At 37.7% G+C, this 18,766-nt stretch overlaps 2 protein-coding genes across 4 annotated transcripts in view; one reads left to right on the forward strand and one right to left on the reverse strand.

Moving 5' to 3' along the window:
• On the reverse strand, positions 1-12,030 carry LOC126821535 (carboxylesterase NlhH). Its single transcript, XM_050549982.2, has 8 exons — positions 11,805-12,030; positions 8,056-8,188; positions 7,452-7,573; positions 6,033-6,130; positions 2,426-2,520; positions 1,849-1,988; positions 1,269-1,355; positions 1-125 (listed from the first exon to the last, which is right to left on the reverse strand). Exons 1-8 carry the CDS (start codon positions 12,028-12,030, stop codon positions 52-54), a joined length of 975 nt encoding a protein of 324 aa, XP_050405939.2. The 3' UTR covers positions 1-51.
• The window catches only part of LOC126821046 (esterase LipI), a 20,123-nt gene continuing 11,403 nt past the window's right edge, over positions 10,047-18,766 (forward strand). For 2 of the 3 annotated variants that reach the window (XM_050549341.2, XM_050549338.2), the window contains exon 1: positions 10,047-10,244. The gene's annotated coding sequence lies outside the window, so the exon portion shown is untranslated. Of the gene's footprint in view, positions 10,245-15,166; positions 15,261-18,766 lie in introns of those variants that run through there. The other variant, XM_050549340.2, reaches the window with a different exon arrangement.

Here is an 18,766-nt window from a genome sequence, read left to right on the forward strand (position 1 = left end):
TAGTTTTTAGTGCCCGTAAAGGTCATAATGCGGCCCTACATCAGTAACAGTTTATGAATTATGAAATCTTTTGATGAAGTTTATAACATGGTGATTTGCTTCTGTGCACAACTCTTCAAAGAATCCTGAAAAAAAGGTTAAAAATATATTGGAACTTTAGAAAAGATCATGGTACATTTTTCAAGATGAGTAATATATTAGATATAATGTTCTTTATAATGGGGATAAAACCCAACTAATATAAGCTTTAAACTTTAATGTAATTTAACACATACGAATAAGGGGAACCACGGTGGCTAAATGAGTAAGAAGCTGGCTCGTGGGTGCTCTCCCGGTCCAATCTGATTAAAACACAGATCCTATTTCGTTTTTTTATAGTTCAAAATTTCGATTTACTTGACTTTACTACACTAGGGTCTGGAAGAGTTGTTATACAACCTGCGTTCTGGATGGCGTGATGGATTAGCCAATGAAACCATCTGTGACGCGACCTTCTGCTGTAACCGGTCAGATCTTCATGTAGTGTAGGCCATCGAAAGTATAAAAAAAACGAAACGAAATATAGATCTGTATTTTAATTAGATGGGTGTTGACCGAGAAAGTTCACCGGGATTTTTCGGCGTGGTTTCCCCTTGTCAGTGGTGCAGGACGGAGAGCCTGACAAGAACAGCTGTCTAGTTGTTCGGATGGGACGTAAAACTGAGGTCCCGTGTACATATTGGCGTGTACATAATATCCCTTGGCTGTTGAAATTCGATATAAGACTAGGCCATAGCGCCACTGTCTTGAAAAATTCCCCTCATTGCACACTGTATGGCGTATTAGCCTAGTCGGAGCAGAACAGTTGGGGTGTTAAACCCCATTTCATTTCATTTGCATAAAAATAACCACGAGATTCTGCGGAAGACACCGAGTTTTAATCAAAACTGCAATGTGACTAACATAGGGTCTTTAGCGGTGAGAGGACCCGGAGAAAAACAACGAGGTTGGACAGGCGACCCTACTCCTTGTCACTTATGAACTTGATTCAATGACAGACCTTATGATGCAACACACACGCGTTAACTATTCAACTACCCAACCCCCTTTAAATACCTTAAACTTTAGTAACCAGTTTTAGATTGAATTTCTCCAAAAAACTAAACCCTTTGATTTAGGTCAATATAACATATTGAATTTGGTTTATCTCACCAAATGAATCAACCATTGAAATTGGCCAAATATCCCTCCTCCCTCTAAATATAAATTTAATCAGCCATGTAACAAACCTGGAAGATTGTAAAATCCATGAGGCGCGCCTCGTATTAAAACAGTACTGCTTTCTACACGGGCTTCTATTAGCTTCTGATTGTACACTGAAACATGTAAAATAAAGTAGAGTGTATCGTACACAGTGCAGTATCATCCTTTTTATCGGGAACCACACTCCTCCCAACTGCCTGGGATCATCGCCGAGTGCGTTTTTGTTCACTTTGACACATTAGGCTAGGCAACTGCAGCTGTGGGTGTCCCTAAAAGAATCGGTGCAAAATTCAGCATCGGTACCAAAACTTTCATAATATGGAGTTTTCTGGGTGGTCGGAACGTCATTTGTTCCAAAACGGGATTCAAATTCAAATTTGCTACATTTTTATAAATCTTTGACAAAGAAAGAGCCTTTGCGTTTAGCAGGCCCGCAGACAGTTCATCCCAACCACTCGGAACGCTGTAAGATCCCAGATGGTTTTTTAAGTGGCATATGGTTTCGAACTAGCCGTACAATATCCCATTAAGAAATATATGCTCTACTTCAGCTGTCTATGGCTCTGGCATATAGACGGTGTCATGTTTACTGTAAGAGATACTTACCATAACTACAATCACGTAATGGATCAAGTTGGGCTACAACTATTAATGCTGGAGGTAGGTTATATTGACTAATCTGTTGACCGGGATTGTAACGGCCATCCCGTTTTTGCTTATCGGTTTTAAGAGCATTTTCCATATACCTAAAATAGAAACAGATTTTAGTAAAGGTTTGGGGGCGGGGGATTCGCGGGTATGGGGGCTATCCAGGGAAATTGTACATGGTTGTGGCACGTTGTAGATCATATCAAGAAAGGTAACATTTTATGACTGAGAGTCATAGTGACTTATTTCTCAATCTCAGACAGTGAATATTCTGAATTACGTATAATTCCAGTACTCAATTGATAAGAAAGTGGGTTAGCCAGGAAACAAACTCCAGATTGCGGAAAATTTTAAAATTTATTTTTCCGGGTTTTCTCATCAGTAACTCATCAGTAACCTAAGTTGTTCTTGAAGCTAAGGTCAGTGTTTAAAATGTCTTATTATACCTTTTTTTTTTGCTGTAAGCTATCATTGCTTTGTCGCGTAAAATAAACATGCTGTAGCATAGATTTATCTATACTTTAAAATAACGTACCAGTCAATTGATGATTGATTTAAACCCGGTGTTTCTGAAAACTCACTAAACGAAGGTAAAGAACATGTCATATCTGTCATAGGGTAGATTAGAACCTTAAACAAAAGAATAATTGTTAGTTGAATATAACGCAAGTGAAATGCCCTTTGACATCATGGTCACCCTCTCATATTATGTTACCTTTATAGTCATCAAGGTTTTCCGGCTTTAAAGGACAATATTGGTGCCAGTCATTATCACATATGTGATAGAACTGGTTAAATACATTCCAAATATAATTTTAACAGAGAGATCACTGCTACGATAGCTGAGTAATACAGGATTCGCGATTCGGAAGTAACGAACGCCAAAGGAAAACACGAGACATACCTCTATATAACTGGCTGAAGTCCCGACTGATAACAGATACATGGGCGAATTTCTGCTCACTAAAATTCCTTCGAAGACCAAAAGTTGTTATGTTGGACTGTAAGAGGATAGCTGACAATTCAATACAGTAATTGAATGTAATTAGGTAAGAGAACACGAGGAAAATAGAAATAGTCCGTACATTCCCTTGTTTATATTCATTCTATAGGGGAGAGCGGGGCTAGTTCGCACCATTTTTAATGAAACCAACATATCTCGATAACTTTTGAAGCTACGTTACCGTAGACCAGTGTACCCAACCAGTGTGCCGTGGCACACAGGTGTGCCGTGAGATCCTCCTATGTGTGCCGTTTAGTTTGAGCCATACTATGTGTCTATGACTAGTCTGTGGCTACATTTGTATGCCGTCTATGATTTGCCATGTTTTTTACTTTGCAAAAAAATCAAATATTTTTCATATATATTAAGTCGGGTGTGTCGCTGTTTTTTCATGTGCACAAAAAGTTTGAGAACCACTGCCGCAGACCATACTAGATTAAAGACAGTGGGGTTGGCTAATTTACGGCATACATTAAATAGTTTTATTGACAGGCGTATACAAGTAATTTCATCTCAAAGTTACCATGTCCGAATGGGCGAACATCAAGCCTCGGCTGTATGACAGTAAGTGATATGTACCTACGCCTATACAATTGCGATGCGGCACCGGTTTACTTAAGCCCCCGTCAGACCGTGACGTCCTTACTGTGCTGCTGCGACCGTACGGCGACCAGAAAATGCACAAGGTCGCCGGCAAACGTGAACACAACGCGCGAAAATGTCCCCAAAAACTACAAACTTGAAAAAAAAAGTCGTATTCTCATAGTTTTACAGTTCAGATCGCAGAACCGTGGCGTTTGCTTTGAACATGCTCAAAATAAACGCGGTGACTCGGCGATCATTGACACGATAGCTGGCGTTTCCACTACGCTTATGGCGATCTTAACGCGCTCTAAAGCTATTTTCCATCGCCGTATCAGCGAAGTAAGGACGCTACCCCGGTCTGACGGGGGTATTATTAGGAAAACTTGCCGCTTTTAGAAAGAAGTTCTCAAAACTGCGTCGTTCGAAGCGCATGTAGACTTATCGGTTCAAACTGGTCTGTGTCTAAAGGAAATAGGATAAACTTGAAAGAAAAACAGCTTCAGACTTTGAAATCTTTGTATGGTAAAACATTCTTTAAATGCGTCGTCATGGGCAACGGCGTTGGTAATCAGGAACTTTAAAGTAGTCCAAATGGCGGACTTTGTCATACAGCCGAGGCTAGGCCTAGGGTACTGGAATCTGCCGAGGTTTGGCCGAGTGGGCGCGAGATATGAATGGGGTCGGACTAACCCCGCTTTCCCCTACCTTATAAAAACATGGTAATGCACGGACTTTTTTCTGTTTTTCTTTCGTGTTGTCTTATCTACTGTAATACAACTGGCGGTAGTTTTTACTTTGATGTCCATAGCAGTTATATCTCATAACAACCTGTCATGACATCGTCATAGGTTGATATATTCGTTCATATCAACCGCTGATGACGTCATGACAGGTTGATATTTCATATCAACCGCTAATGACGTCATCTCAGGTCAATATATTCGGCTCATATCAACCGCTGATGACGTAGATGATCGAAATAATACAAAAAAACCACAGAAATAAATTTTTATTCTTTTGACAATTAAAATTTGTTATGGTACAATTTCTAACATTCAGGACCGAAATAGACGGCGTACTTATCGACATACATGTATTTAGATCGGTTATCCATGTCTAAGACATCTTTCAGAATTTTTCTTTTCGTCCACATTGCGATTATTTCTCCACACACTACAAGACTTGAAAGTATTTATCGCCCAAGTATTTTTGGGTACAGTCCACTTAAAACAATCGGTCAAATCCTTCTCTGAACATACTGAAAACCTTCAATCATGGTTCACTGTCAGAATTCTTGGAAAAGAATGACTTTTGGTCCAAATTTTCTGCAGGCTTTGGATAGATCCTCGTCGATATTTGCATTCACATCTATTCCATCGTCAATATGTTGGCTAAAAAGGATTGATTATTCGTCTGACTTCGTATTACTATCCATTTTGTTTTTGCTTTCAATTCAATAGTCCAAAATGACGACGCATAAACAAAAACATGCACGTAATTGCACGTGATTACTTCGGTAATTTTCGCTATTTGGCGGAAACTATCGAGCAATTATCCAATCGTTGGTGCCTTTTAATGGAAGAGCCCATTAAATTTAAGGGTGAAATGGCGTTGTATATGTCGGATATAAACCTACTCTCCCTCGGATTGATATGGTAGAGAACGCTTGGGCTTCGCCCGCGCGTTCTCTACCATATCAACCTCGGGTAGGTTAATATCCTATACGCAGTCAATTCTTTTTATAAATTGTTAGATATCCTCTCACAGTCTCACACAAAAACTTTTAGTCTTCGAAGGAATTATTAGTGAGCAGAAATTCGCCCATGTATCTGTTTTAGTCTTCGAAGGAATTATTAGTGAGCAGAAATTCGCCCATGTATCTGTTATCAGTCGGCACTTCAGCCAGTTATATAGAGGTACGTCTCGTGTTTTCCTTTGGCGTTCGTCACTTCCGATTCAGAAATCCTGTATAACTCAGCTATCGTTGCAATGATCTCTGAGTTAAAATTATATTTGGAATGTGTTTAATTAGTTCTATCACATATGTGATAATGACTGGCACCAATATTGTCCTTTAATGTTTAGACCCGATCCTGTAGTGCCGCTGTCCGAGCAAAATTTCTCTCATAGCACACTGTTTATAGCGTGTGCCACACTGATCAGCAGTGAATATTCGCTAGGCCGCGACAATCACTGATAAGGATGACATCGATGTGACTTAATGAGCCGACAAATAAAATTCTAAAACATTTTTTTTTATGTATTAGAAAAATAAATAAAAACGTTTGACGCCGCGTGATGAGACGTCACGTGTTGAATGTAGTCATCTTTTACAGAGATATTAGAAGACTTTCCTAATCATCTGTGAAACAGATTGAGCGTATGTCCGTCGTCAATAGCCCAGTCGGTGCAGAACAATAGTAAACCCCATTTCATTTCATTTCATTTACAGAATATCGGCTATAGTATTCACAGTTTTGATTTTCAATAAACAAATAGGCATAACGTTATATAATATAATATAATGTAAGTAACTAGTCTTTCCACTACAAACCTGATAATCTATCCCTTTAACATCATAACAAACAGCAGCAGCTATCTGACCACCCCCACTGTCACCCATTACACCTAACTTACTCGAATTTAACGCACCTGAAATATATGTATTGTATTAACATTGAGTTTGTTTGGGTTTTTTAAACAATATTTTTATTCACGTTGTCTGAATGGGATTGGGGAACAGGCTTAGCCTCTGTAAAACCCCTCTCCCTATATTAAATTTTAAAACTGAAACTAATGGTCATTTTCCATAAATATTGGTTTGTTCTATCTACCTCTAAGTACATTATTAGTTGAGAATTATATAGGCCTACTACCTCTAACCGACTCACTGTTTCGACCTCAACCAAATTTGTACAGTATCTTGGTTTTTAATTACTCAAGTGAAGTGAATCCAATACTAGTGTCACTCTAGTGTTTCCCTCGTGGAAGTTTTCCTATTTGTTTTAAACATGGGCTTCAATAGGACACTACCTCTATCCCCTAGGGGTTAACACTTTATCGAGGTCAAAAGTAAGATTTAAGATGTTATCTGATTTTCATAAAATGTTATTTTTTCGTCTGATATTATTCAATTTTAAAAGTCCTTCAATATTTATACAAAACACACAAAATCTGATATTTGTTGGGGTCCGGCCAAGAAAGTATCGAAGCCATGTTTGAATTTGTTTCGGGTAACATAACACTAGTGTTGTCTGGATCCTCTCTACCTTGTTATTTTATCCACAGTTGAATGAAAATAAAGCTGTAATTATCTCCCTTTTTGGCTTAACACTGGGCGTACGATCGATTGAACGTTCCGGAATTGAATTCTCTCAATCCCCAAAATAGTGACAATCGAGTGAAAAGGGGTATTTAGGGCTACAACGCATGCGTCGACTGGAAAAGTACTCTCAACCAACCATGCAGCCGAAACCTATTCGTTGTGTTAAATTACGTCACAATTCTACTCACACCACCTCTGTTATCGGGACTGACAGAACTGTGACAGGACTGAATTCCGCGTCACTCGATAACAATTCTGTCAATTCGGGACGCTCTGGACTGTGAATCGAGCATACCCCTAATTTGAGGTAAAAAAATAGTGACACTAATATTGCATTACGTCATGATTATTTACGACCTCACCCAATGTATAGTTTGGCAGCATTTCGACAAAAGAAAATTCTGTTGAATTATGACAATGCTTTCAACAAGACAGGGTGTGCTTGCTCGTTCTGGAACATCGCGTACCAATTCTCATTTATTCCACAGGCCTAATCCATACTGTGGGCGAATCAAATACATAATCCCAATAGCCTATATCCCTTTATAATACGAATATAATGAGGTGTTTTTTTAGAAAGACCCACGACCGGTTCCGATATAAAAGAGATCATAATCATGCTTGGCAACTCATAAATGTAATCGTTACCGAATCGGCCTTTATTTAGATTCACCCATCTCAGTACTAGTTTGGCATCCTGGAAACAAGCAGGAACTCTGTGTTCTGGTCCCATTCGATATTCCACATTTACAACAATACAACTAGCATCCCTACAATAATATATTATAACAAATTATATAGAAGCAAAGGTATTATCCACATGCAAAAATGTATCCAGAGCAAAAAGGTTTGTCCAGAAGCAAAAATATTACCCATGATCAATATTAATATTACCAAAAAACGAATGAATGAAATGGGGTTTAGCTTCCTACTTCTCTGCAACAAGTCGACTATATGAAGACGGGCATATGCCATACGGTGTGTTATGAGGGCAATTATTCACGGGCAGCAATTGAATTCCAACTGTCAAAGGTTATTTTATGTGCACGCAAACGTGCACATGTACACTGGTCCTAGGTTTTTCGTTCCATCCGAACGACTAGAACTTGTTCCTTGTCAGGCCCTCCGTACTGCATCACTGACACAGAAAAGGCAACGCCTTGTGCGCTGAGTCACCGTGCTCCCTACCCCAAAAGTGTTGCTTAAATAAATGGTAGAACATCACCTACATGATCATGACAGTTTTGCTTACCGAGCAATAATTTTACATAATGTTTCCACAGTTCTTCTGGAACCAGTGACTAGTCCACCACCGTGGAAATAAACCAGTATAGAAGATGAACTCTTATAATCTGACGGCGTATAGACATCTATAGGTATTCCTTCTAAAAGAGTAAATAAGCATATAGGCGGACTCTTTTTCTTCATAATTTATTGTCAAGTTTGGAAAGTACGTATGAATATATTTGTAGGTGATGATTCGAGTGAACACTGATTCCTGGTGTATAGTAGTTAAGGGACATATTCAGGAATTTGAGCATGTACTCGACAACTTAAAGTTTGGCGTGAGGTGTGGCGGATTAGGCTACCCGAAAATAAGGCCAGAACGGCGGAAATGATTTTTGCACTCTTTTTTTATTCGACTTATTTCGCAATCTGCAATTTCGATGCTTGTAAGAAAAGCCCCTTCCCCGTTTCCGCCCCCAGCTAGACACGCGCCAGTATTGTATTTACAATGAGGATTGTCATTGGGTAAATCGTTCAGATTTTAAAGTTGGCCCATTTACTGACTAAAAATCAATAGCAGTGAAGCAGAGAGATCCTGGCAGTTATTTGCAATTTAAATAGATGCATTCCATCAACTTCTGTTTAAATCCTATCGATCAGACTTCCAACTTTTCAAAACATTGACTGCTAGGCAACGAAACACACGCCCACCACCAGCTGAGTAGTTTGAACATTGCAGAAGAACCGGATAATAATCTATATATATATTTGTGACTGTCGTTTGTCTGTCTGTCTGTTCGGGGTTGGCGGCTACACTAGGTCTGCCCCGAGTCTGAAATTTGGGGTATAGGGGTAGCTCGGACCGGGAAGTAACATAGGCCAGATGGCGTTAGTCTACCACTTCCGGTTTCGGAGTTATGACCCCCGAGCGAAGCCGGTCTGTTCGGGGGTGGCGGCTACACTAGGTCCGCCCCGAGTCTGAAATTTGGGGTATAGGGGTAGCTCGGACCGGGGAGTAACATAGGCCAGGTGGCGTTAGTCTACCAATTCCGGTTTCGGAGTTATGACCCCCGAGCGAAGCCGGTCTGTTCGGGGTTGGCGGCTACACTAGGTCTGCCCCGAGTCTGAAATTTGGGGTATAGGGGTAGCTCGGACCGGGGAGTAACATAGGCCAGGTGGCGTTAGTCTACCACTTCCGGTTTTGGAGTTATGACCCCCGAGCGAAGCCGGGTATCCTGCTAGTAATAATTAATTGATTGAAGACTCTGAGATAGTCTCGGTCACTCAGAACCTCCTAGTCTTCAATCTAAGATAGACTGGATAACCTGCCCTAATACGTCAGACTCGCTCCTACATCACTGTTTTTCTGACTTGCATACATCCCAAACTTAGGCTCCCTGTCTACAGCTAGCTCCGCCTGATGACGTATGACGTAGATGGATCGCTGTGTGCAGTTTGACTTGCATTATTGAAGTCAGAATAGCGCAGTGACGTAGGAACAAGTCTGACGTCATTTAGAGCAGGTTGTCTAGTCTACAATCTAAGATTGAGTAACAAAGGGGAATAACTCTGGAAGTTATTATCGAAAATCGTGGAATGTCAGTAGGATTTTTAATTTCAGAAAAAATATACGTATGAAAACAACATACATTCACTTGTAGGCGGGTAATAATGTGGGCGTGTAATAAAAAGTGTAAACTCGTTAGGTGAATAATTGCTGAATAGATCGATAGGCTTGAAATCAGGTGGTTTTCTGTTCAATCAATCTTACATATATGAAAGCTACGGTGATAAATAAATTGAATGCACACGGATAGGCTATCGTTTCCTGTTTGAATGCATTCTAAAGTTAACCATTATCTGATGTGTGATAAAATACTTGTTTACGTTTACTTACACACATATATATACACACTGTATAATAATCAATAATACACCAGATGTTTTCATTATACCATAAACACAGAAATATATTGCTAAAGCCAATATATCATTTCTATGACATGGATTAGTCATCATAAGTATGACATAGGTCGACCATTATAAACGTGCAATGTACATGATTGCAGAAACTTTCGCGGGGATTTTCGACTCCTAATCAACAGTGCTGTCTGGTTGTGTAGTTTTCTTCCTCCAATTTCGTTTTTCATAGAACTGAACCTTCGTCTGATCTCTCGAAATTTCGTATCGCTAAAATATTTCGCTGATTTCAAGGTAAATTGCTTTTTAACACATCCATGCTTATTATTGCAGTCAAGGTTTCTTTTTATCTATTGCTCGATTGCACGCTAGTATTCATATCTGTTGCAATTATTATCGATTTATAATGAGCTTATTTTATATCTGTAGTCAATAACAGTTCGCATCAATAGTTATTTAATATTATCTACACCTATACTATCCTTAAATGACATTTAGAAGTGGAGGTATAACATTCATGATGATAAAGATACCTGTAAGAGTACTGAAACGTTGTATGTAATAAATTAAGAAGTAATAAATCAAGTTGTGTTATTATGAATGTTACACCTATACTGCTATACTGTTTCATGCTAAAACTATTATTTATATAAATATTCATTATGACATTTGATACGTATCTAAACAAACATCGTCTGATAACAGATTTTAATTCATTTTGACTCGATCGTGTCAAATTTGCCAGATGTCTTTATCTTAAATAAGAAAGATACCAACTCAAGATTGGTCATATAGATAGAGGCTACGAAATAGTTGGTGTGTATGTTGAAAATATGGTTTGTAAATTTTCATTTTTTTAAAGCTCTCTATTGTATTTCAGAGGGAAGGAAATGTTTCATATTTGTGTGTCAAAGTTTTGTTAATGCCTTTGTGAGTGCAGTACATCCGTTACATTTATTTCCTTAACGCGCTCTATTCTCTGTGTGAACACTATTCTTTACATTTTTTTGCGAATCCTCGGTTAAGGATTTTAATTTGTTTTAAAGTGGCACTATCACTTCCAACAGTAAATAACAATCACCAATTTATATGATATATTCAAAATAACATCAGACTACGGTAGACCATTAGGTCAACCAAAAGAAAACCAAAACAAAAAATCTGATTATATCGTTATTACGAGTCAATATCGACCTATAGCTAACTCATAATTACGACATCATTACCACGTAATTACAATATCCACGATATATAGCGACCTTAATCTTATCTCGTAATAATAAGAGTAATTATATTTTCCATCTGAGTGACCCCGATGGTCAGAGTCTCCTTGTGACGGATAATCCAAGTATTGGCGAAAAAAATTTGCACCAGCGACCACCGAACTCCTTAAAATTCAACAGAGGCTATTTGTTGTAAAAACGACTATACTATTTAATTTACCAGTTTCTGTGTGATCGAGTGGTTTAACGCGTGGGTGTTAGATCTAAGGTCTGTCATGGCGTGGTTTCGATCCCAAGCGTGTACGCGATAGGGAGTAGGATCGGCTGCCAGATCTCGTTGGTTTTATCCGGATCTTCAAGTCTGTCACCACGGCTAATGTGTGTTATTGACATAAAAATACGACATTTGTTAGTCTCTCTGTGTGTCTCTCTCTTTCTCTCTCTCTCTCTTTCTCCCTCTCCCATTCTCTCCTGTGTCCTAGACTCTTTAATCGATTAAATACGACTCTCTCTCTCTCTCTCCTGGGTCCTAGACTCTTTAATCGATTAAATACGACTTTCAAATTATACGCCCACTTTAAGATACATTTGGTGTGAAAGATAATAATAGAAGGTTACTACATTTCTGTACCTGTTGAGTACGGTGAAGGACAAATATACTCTTCAGTCGTTCCATCAAAATCTATATTGCCAGCAAATTGTTCCGCCCTGTCTAAAGATGACTGTCTGGCTTCTTCAACTGTCAGTGTTGCCACTGGTCGACTGCCTTGCTTTTCTAGTATTTGAAAATATTCCAAAGTTTCAGGGTGTATTTTATATTTTTGTCCGGTCGCTCCCCAACGTGTAATATCACCCATTATGATATCTTTGTATCTTATCAGTACTATATTTATGACCTTAAAGTTGCTGGTTACTGTTTATAGTCATAGTCAGTTGTCCTACATTGTATCCTTATTCAGCAGGTTTTACCCTGCAACATGGCAACTATAACTTTTGGTTCATCAATATGTGTAGTAATTTCATGCCACTAGTAAAATACTGTAGAGTGGTTTGATGTATCTATTGTTATACTGTAGAGTGATATAATATATCTATTGTTATACTGTAGAGTGGTTTGATGTATCTATTGTTCTATTGTAGAGTAGTTTGACGCCTCTATTTGATGTATCAATTGATAGATTCTGGAGTAGTTTGAATTTGATGTATCAAATTATTGTTGTATCGTAGAGCAGTTTGATGTATATATTGTTATATTGTGGAGTAGTATGGTCTCGGTCTATTGTAGAGTCGTTTGGTACACCCAGTATTATATTGTGGTAGAGCAATCTGATTAAAACACAGATCCTATTTCGTTTCGTTTTTTTTTTGTGGTATTTTGTTTTTCTTGTCTTTAATACACTAGGATCTGAAACATTTGTTATATAACCCGCGTTCTGGATCATGTGAGGGATTAGCCAATGAAACGGTCTGTTACGGCCAGTTTTTGGCGTGAGTTGTGCGGAACTGTGGGTATTCATAGGTCAAAACCAGCTCGTATGACCCTTGACGCGACCTCCCACTACCACTTGTCAGATCTTCATGTATTGTAGACCATCAAATGTATAAAAACGAAACGAAATATAGATTGGTTGCAGAGTATAGTTTTATGTACTATTGTAATACTGTAGAGTAATTTAGTGTATATGTTGTAATTTGATGTGTGTCTAGAGTAGATATTTTCAGATTCAGCTTGTTTAATAAAGGCATATACATATGGTATGATATAGATAACATTTATACTGACGTGGTATATAATTTTATGTTTATATATTCGTGTGGCATAGACGATAGTTAGGTTTATATACCGATGTGATTTAGACGATAGTTAGGTTTATATACCGATGTGATATAGACGATAGTTAGGTTCATAGATCGGTGTGATATAGACGATAGTTAGGTTTATAGATCGGTGTGATATAGACGATAGTTAGGTTCATAGATCGGTCTGATATAGACGATTGTTAGGTTCATAGATCGGTGTGATATAGTTAGGTTTATATACCGGGGTGATATGGAAGATATCGGTCTGATATAGACGATAGGTAGGTTTAAATATTGATGTGATATAGACGATAGTTAGGTTTATATACCGATGTGATATAGACGATAGTTAGGTTCATAGATCGGTGTGATATAGACGATAGGTAGGTTTATATACCGGGGTGATATAGAAGATATCGGTCTGATATAGAAGATAGTTAGGTTTAAATATTGATGGGATATAGAAGATAGTTAGGTTTATATACCGATGTGATATAGACGATAGTTAGGTTTATAAATCGGTGTGATATAGACGGTAGTTAGGTTTATAGATCGGTGTGATATAAACGATAGTTAGGTTTATAGATCGGTGTGATATAGACGATAGTTAGGTTTAAATATTGATGTGATATAGACGATAGCTAGGTTTATATATCTGTGTGATATAGACGATAGTTAGTTTCATATAGCGGTGTGATATAGAAGACATCAGTCTGATATAGACGATAGTTAGGTTTAAACATTGTTGTGCTATAGAAGAAAATTTAGTTTTTATATTGGTATGATATAGACGGTGTGATATAGATCGGTGTGATATAGACGATAGTTAGGTTTATATATCTGTAGGATATATACGATAGTTAGATTTATATAACGGTGTGATATAGACGATGGTTAGATTTATATACCGTTTTATATATACTATAATTAGATTTGTATATCTATATGATACAGACGATAATCTTGGTGAGCTAGAAGAATGGATCGATTACGTGCCATTTTTCGATAAAGTTAATACAATAATTGCCCTCTATACATCACCTGGGGCCACGGTGGCCGAGAAGGTTCATCGAGATTTTCTGGCGTGGTGCAGGACAGAGGGCCTGGGAAGGGAAAACGTATAGTCGTTTGGATGGGGCGAACAGCGGTCGAGGTCCCGTGTTCACCATGGCATGCACGTACAAGATTCCGCGGCAGTTGGAATTCGATGCAAGAGTAGGCCGTAACACCGCAGGGGGGGGGTGGATGGCCGAATGGTTAGCACACGCACGCTGTATCATACGGTCTGCCATTGAGTCAACTGGCGGGGTTTCGATTCCCCGGTTGTACGTGACAAGGAGTAGGGTCGCCTGTCCAACCTCGTAGGGTCCTCCGGTTTCCTCCCACAGCTAAAGACCCCTACGCGCAAGCGAATTATTGAAATAAAATTGAACCATGTGTTAGTCCCGAAATGACCTAGTTTGTGTCGAGTGGACGATAAACCCCATTTCTCTCTCTCTCTCCGTAGCACCGCTGTCTTGGCAAGAGTCGGTCAGAACACTAGGACGTTAAACCCCGTTTCATTTACCCCTCTATACGTCGCAAAGAGAGAAATCTTAATCATAGACTGGACATGTTTATATATAACGATGTGATACATGGCTTGGTTTATATACTGGCATTATATAGGGTGTCTATTCTTATTTGAAATAATGTAAATTATACTGGTGACGAGCATTTTCAATAGAAGGCATGGACTCGCTTTAACTCCGTACATCTATCTTATCAAGATGTTGTAAAACTCGCAGTCGTTGCTTCAGGAACATGGGTGAGGGGTAGCCCAGATAAGAAGTTTAATATTGAATTGACACAATGAACGATAACACGAGTTTATTGCATTAACGTTTCTATTGGGGCCAAATCTTTTGTATACGTATACGTACTTTTGAACTTATTAACCTGGAATATACATGTATAAGACATAAGAAGATCAGCATTGATATCCCCGGGCTATATGCAATAAATGTTGACGTAATTTAATAAAGTTGTATAAATATAAAGCATATATTTGTCATATCACGCGTGTTCGACAAAGGACATTTCAATGTCGTTAAAAGGATATGTTTGTGTTACCTGTATAATGAACATAAGGGTCTATATATAAACTCTAAATACTATATCTTAAACTCTCTTGTGACAATCTATACGGCGATCGTATCTAGTACCCATGTGCTTATATAAATGCATTAGTGGTTGACTAACTTTCCTTTCTTACAAGGACATATGTAATTATTACTGAAAGTATAAGGTACGTACGTACATTTAGATTTACAGACAACCGGAAATCTTAATATAATTCACTGTTGAAACCAACGGTATTTAGTTATTGAACACATCTAATTGTTGTGATTATTTTATTGAATTCATTTCATTGATATTGATTTTTAAAGCATCTTAATTAATTTAGTATCGGTGCGTGTTTGCTTTCAAGCAAAAAAAAGCACTGAAGATTGTATTTTTATTCTGCATCTGATCATTAATAAGTACTAGTCAAAAGGTCAAAAATTATTTTGTTGCTTTGTAGATTACTCGAAATGTTTTGATAAAATTGATAGAAATCTATTGTTTATAAAATTAAAATCACTGGGTATATCTGAAAAAATGGTAAACTGTATAAAGTCTATGTATAGTAATGTAAATTTATGTGTAAAATTTAATAATAATTATTCAGATTGTTTTCCATCTTATGCAGGCGTGAAACAGGGATATAACCTATCACCATTATTATTTTTATTTTATTTGAATGATTTTAACTCATTTATGAATTATAAAGTTATTGATCCTGTCATTATTGATTCTCTGATATTAACATCCCTAATGTATGCCGATGATACGACATTAATGTCCACTTCCGCCAAAGGCTTACAGCATCTGCTAATTAGATTAAATGAATATTGCTTAAAATGGAATTTAACTGTCAACACCGAAAAAACAAAAATTATGATTTTTCAAAACTCTTCCTTAAATGTTGGTAAATTTCATTTTACGTATGCTAATGAAAATGTAGAAATTGTTAAATCTTTTAATTATCTTGGTGTGGAACTGTTTTACAATGGTAATTTTAACAAATGTCAGAAATCTATTGCATCTAAAGCATCTAAAGCCCTGTATCAATTATATAATGTTCTTAACAAAGTAAATCTTGATGTAAAACAGCAATTTTATCTATTTGACTCTTATATAGGATCAATTCTTAATTATGCTTGTGCGAGTTGGGGCTTCCATAGTTCTCCAGACAGTATTGACGCAATCATACGACACTTCATTCTGTCGTATCATCGTGTTATTTTTATCGTAACGTCGAGATGGCGACTTATTGTCCTAGTCTCTTTCTACAAGTCACAAAAATACAGCTGTACTCATTACATCATATATAGGCCTAAGTAGCAGATTTGATAAATATAAAAGAGATAGTAGGAAAACGTTGATTAATTATTTGTTTTCTCAAAATAATGAAACATTTTGTGCCCACAAGTGAATTATATTTGGTATTATATTAAAAAATCTAGAATTACAATAGCAGGACCAAAGTGAGTTAGCTAAGTTAATTCCTTGAAGAAAAAGTGGTGTCGGGAGGTATCGAACAAGTAAGCATTCATTGCCATGTGTACGACACCCACCAATATTTATAGATGACTGGAGCGATAGTTTAAAAGTGATAACAGAAGACAGGGTGGGAAGGTGATTGTAGAAAAACCAAATCGGGCCACATTCTTTAAAATCACAGCATTATTTTTATCATAGTGCAGCACGTCACCCCAATAGTTGCAGGAGTTTTTTTGAATGAGATGGAGAAAACGATTCGCAGCCTGTCATTGAGTCAACTGGCGTGGTTTCGAATCCCCGGTTGTACGTGACAAGGAGTAGGGTCGCCTGTCCAACCTCGTGGGTTTTCTCCGGGTCCTCCGGTTTCCTCCCACTGCTAAAGACCCCTACGCGCAAACGATTTATTGAAATAAAATTAAACCATGTTAGTCCCGAAATGACCTAATTTGTGTCGAGTGGACGTTAAACCCCATTTCTCTCTCTCTCTCTCTCCCGTTTGAAATCACTAATGGGATTGAGACCTAAATGAGTAAAAATAGGCCCAGTAATATCTTCAACTATGAACACACTCTAAAAGCCTCATACCCCCCCCCCCCCACGTCACCCCAATAGATGCAGGAGTTTTTTTTTATGAGGTGGAGAAAACGATTCGCAGCCGTTATTGACCTTATCGCATATAGGCTTGCATCCGTTTGACATCACTAATGGGATTGAGGCCTAGATGAGTAAAAATAGGCCCAGTAATATCTTCAACTATGAACACACTCTTATTTAGTTTTACAAATAATTCCAGAATCAATAAAATGGTATCAATGATGTTTGATACAACTGGAAAATAATATGTCAAAAATTGATTAAACAACATGAGAAATATTACATATTGAATCCATATCAGTGATAACGTACATTTACTCAATACGTTCTTTCCAATAGATCATCATTTAACTTGAAACAAGGGAAACAGTCGATCGAAGAAAACAGATTTTTAAAAAAAAAACAAAACAGGTTTCAATGTGACAGTAGTGCTTCGGTCATGCATTTACCTCTGAGAGTGCCATCCTTTCTTTGAAAGTAATGATTGTGCCAAATTTGAACAAATTCCATCTAGATTCGCGGCCTGTAGGTAGAGTGTTGACAGATCAAATGTAAAAAAAAACAAAAACAAAAACAAAAACCCCAGACCTATAAAAATATATTTTCTTAAACTCTTTTAACTTTGAAATTATATTGTTTTCACATGTGCTAAGTGTTTTAGCGAATATTTATAGAAGGGTCTTGTAGATAAAGACTATAGCGCATGTGCAGTTTTAAACTTCCGAGACGACAAGTCGACAAGTCGATGATACGACAGTTTAGTGTTTTGTCGTACCGTCGTATCATCGACTTGTCGTGGCGATAAGTCGATGATACGACAGAACGACAAAATAAGGTCGATGATACGACAAAATCAGACGATCTTACGACAGTTTGTTCTGTCGTAAGATCGCCCGATTTTATCGTAAGATCGTGTGATGATACGACGGCACGACAAAAAGCGAAACTGTCGTATCATCGACTTGTCGACTTGTCGTCTCGGAAGTTTAAAACTGCACAGTGGACATGCGCTATAGTCTTAATCTACAAGACCCTTTCTATAACTATTCACTAAAACACTTAGCACATGTGAAAATAATATAATTTCAAAATTAAAATAGTTTTAGAAAATATATTTTTATAGGTCTGGTTTTTTTTACGTTTTATCTGTCAACACTTTACCTACAGGCCGCGAATCTAGATGGACTTTGTTCAAATCTGGCACAATCATTACTTTCAAAGAAAGGATGACACCCACAGATGTAAATGCATGACCGAACCACTACTATCATATTGAAACTTGTTTTTTAAAATCTTTTTTTTTCGATCGGCTGCTTCCCTTGTTTTCAAGTTAAATGGTGATCCATTGGAAGGAACATTTTGAGTAAATGTATCATTGATACGGATTCAAAATGTAATATTTACTACCCTATGTTGTTTAATCAATTTTAGACACATTAATTTCCAGTCGTATCAAACATCATTGATAGGGACCTACCATTTTATTGATTCCGAAATTATTTGTTAAACAAAATAAGAGGGGGGGGGGTGCGTAGGGGACTTTCGGAGTGTGTTCATAGCTGAAGGCAATACTGGGCCTATTTTCAATCATCTAGGCCTCGATCCCATTAGTGA

The sequence above is a fragment of the Patella vulgata genome, chromosome 5 (assembly GCF_932274485.2).
Source record: "Patella vulgata chromosome 5, xgPatVulg1.2, whole genome shotgun sequence".
Lineage (NCBI taxonomy): Eukaryota > Metazoa > Mollusca > Gastropoda > Patellidae > Patella > Patella vulgata.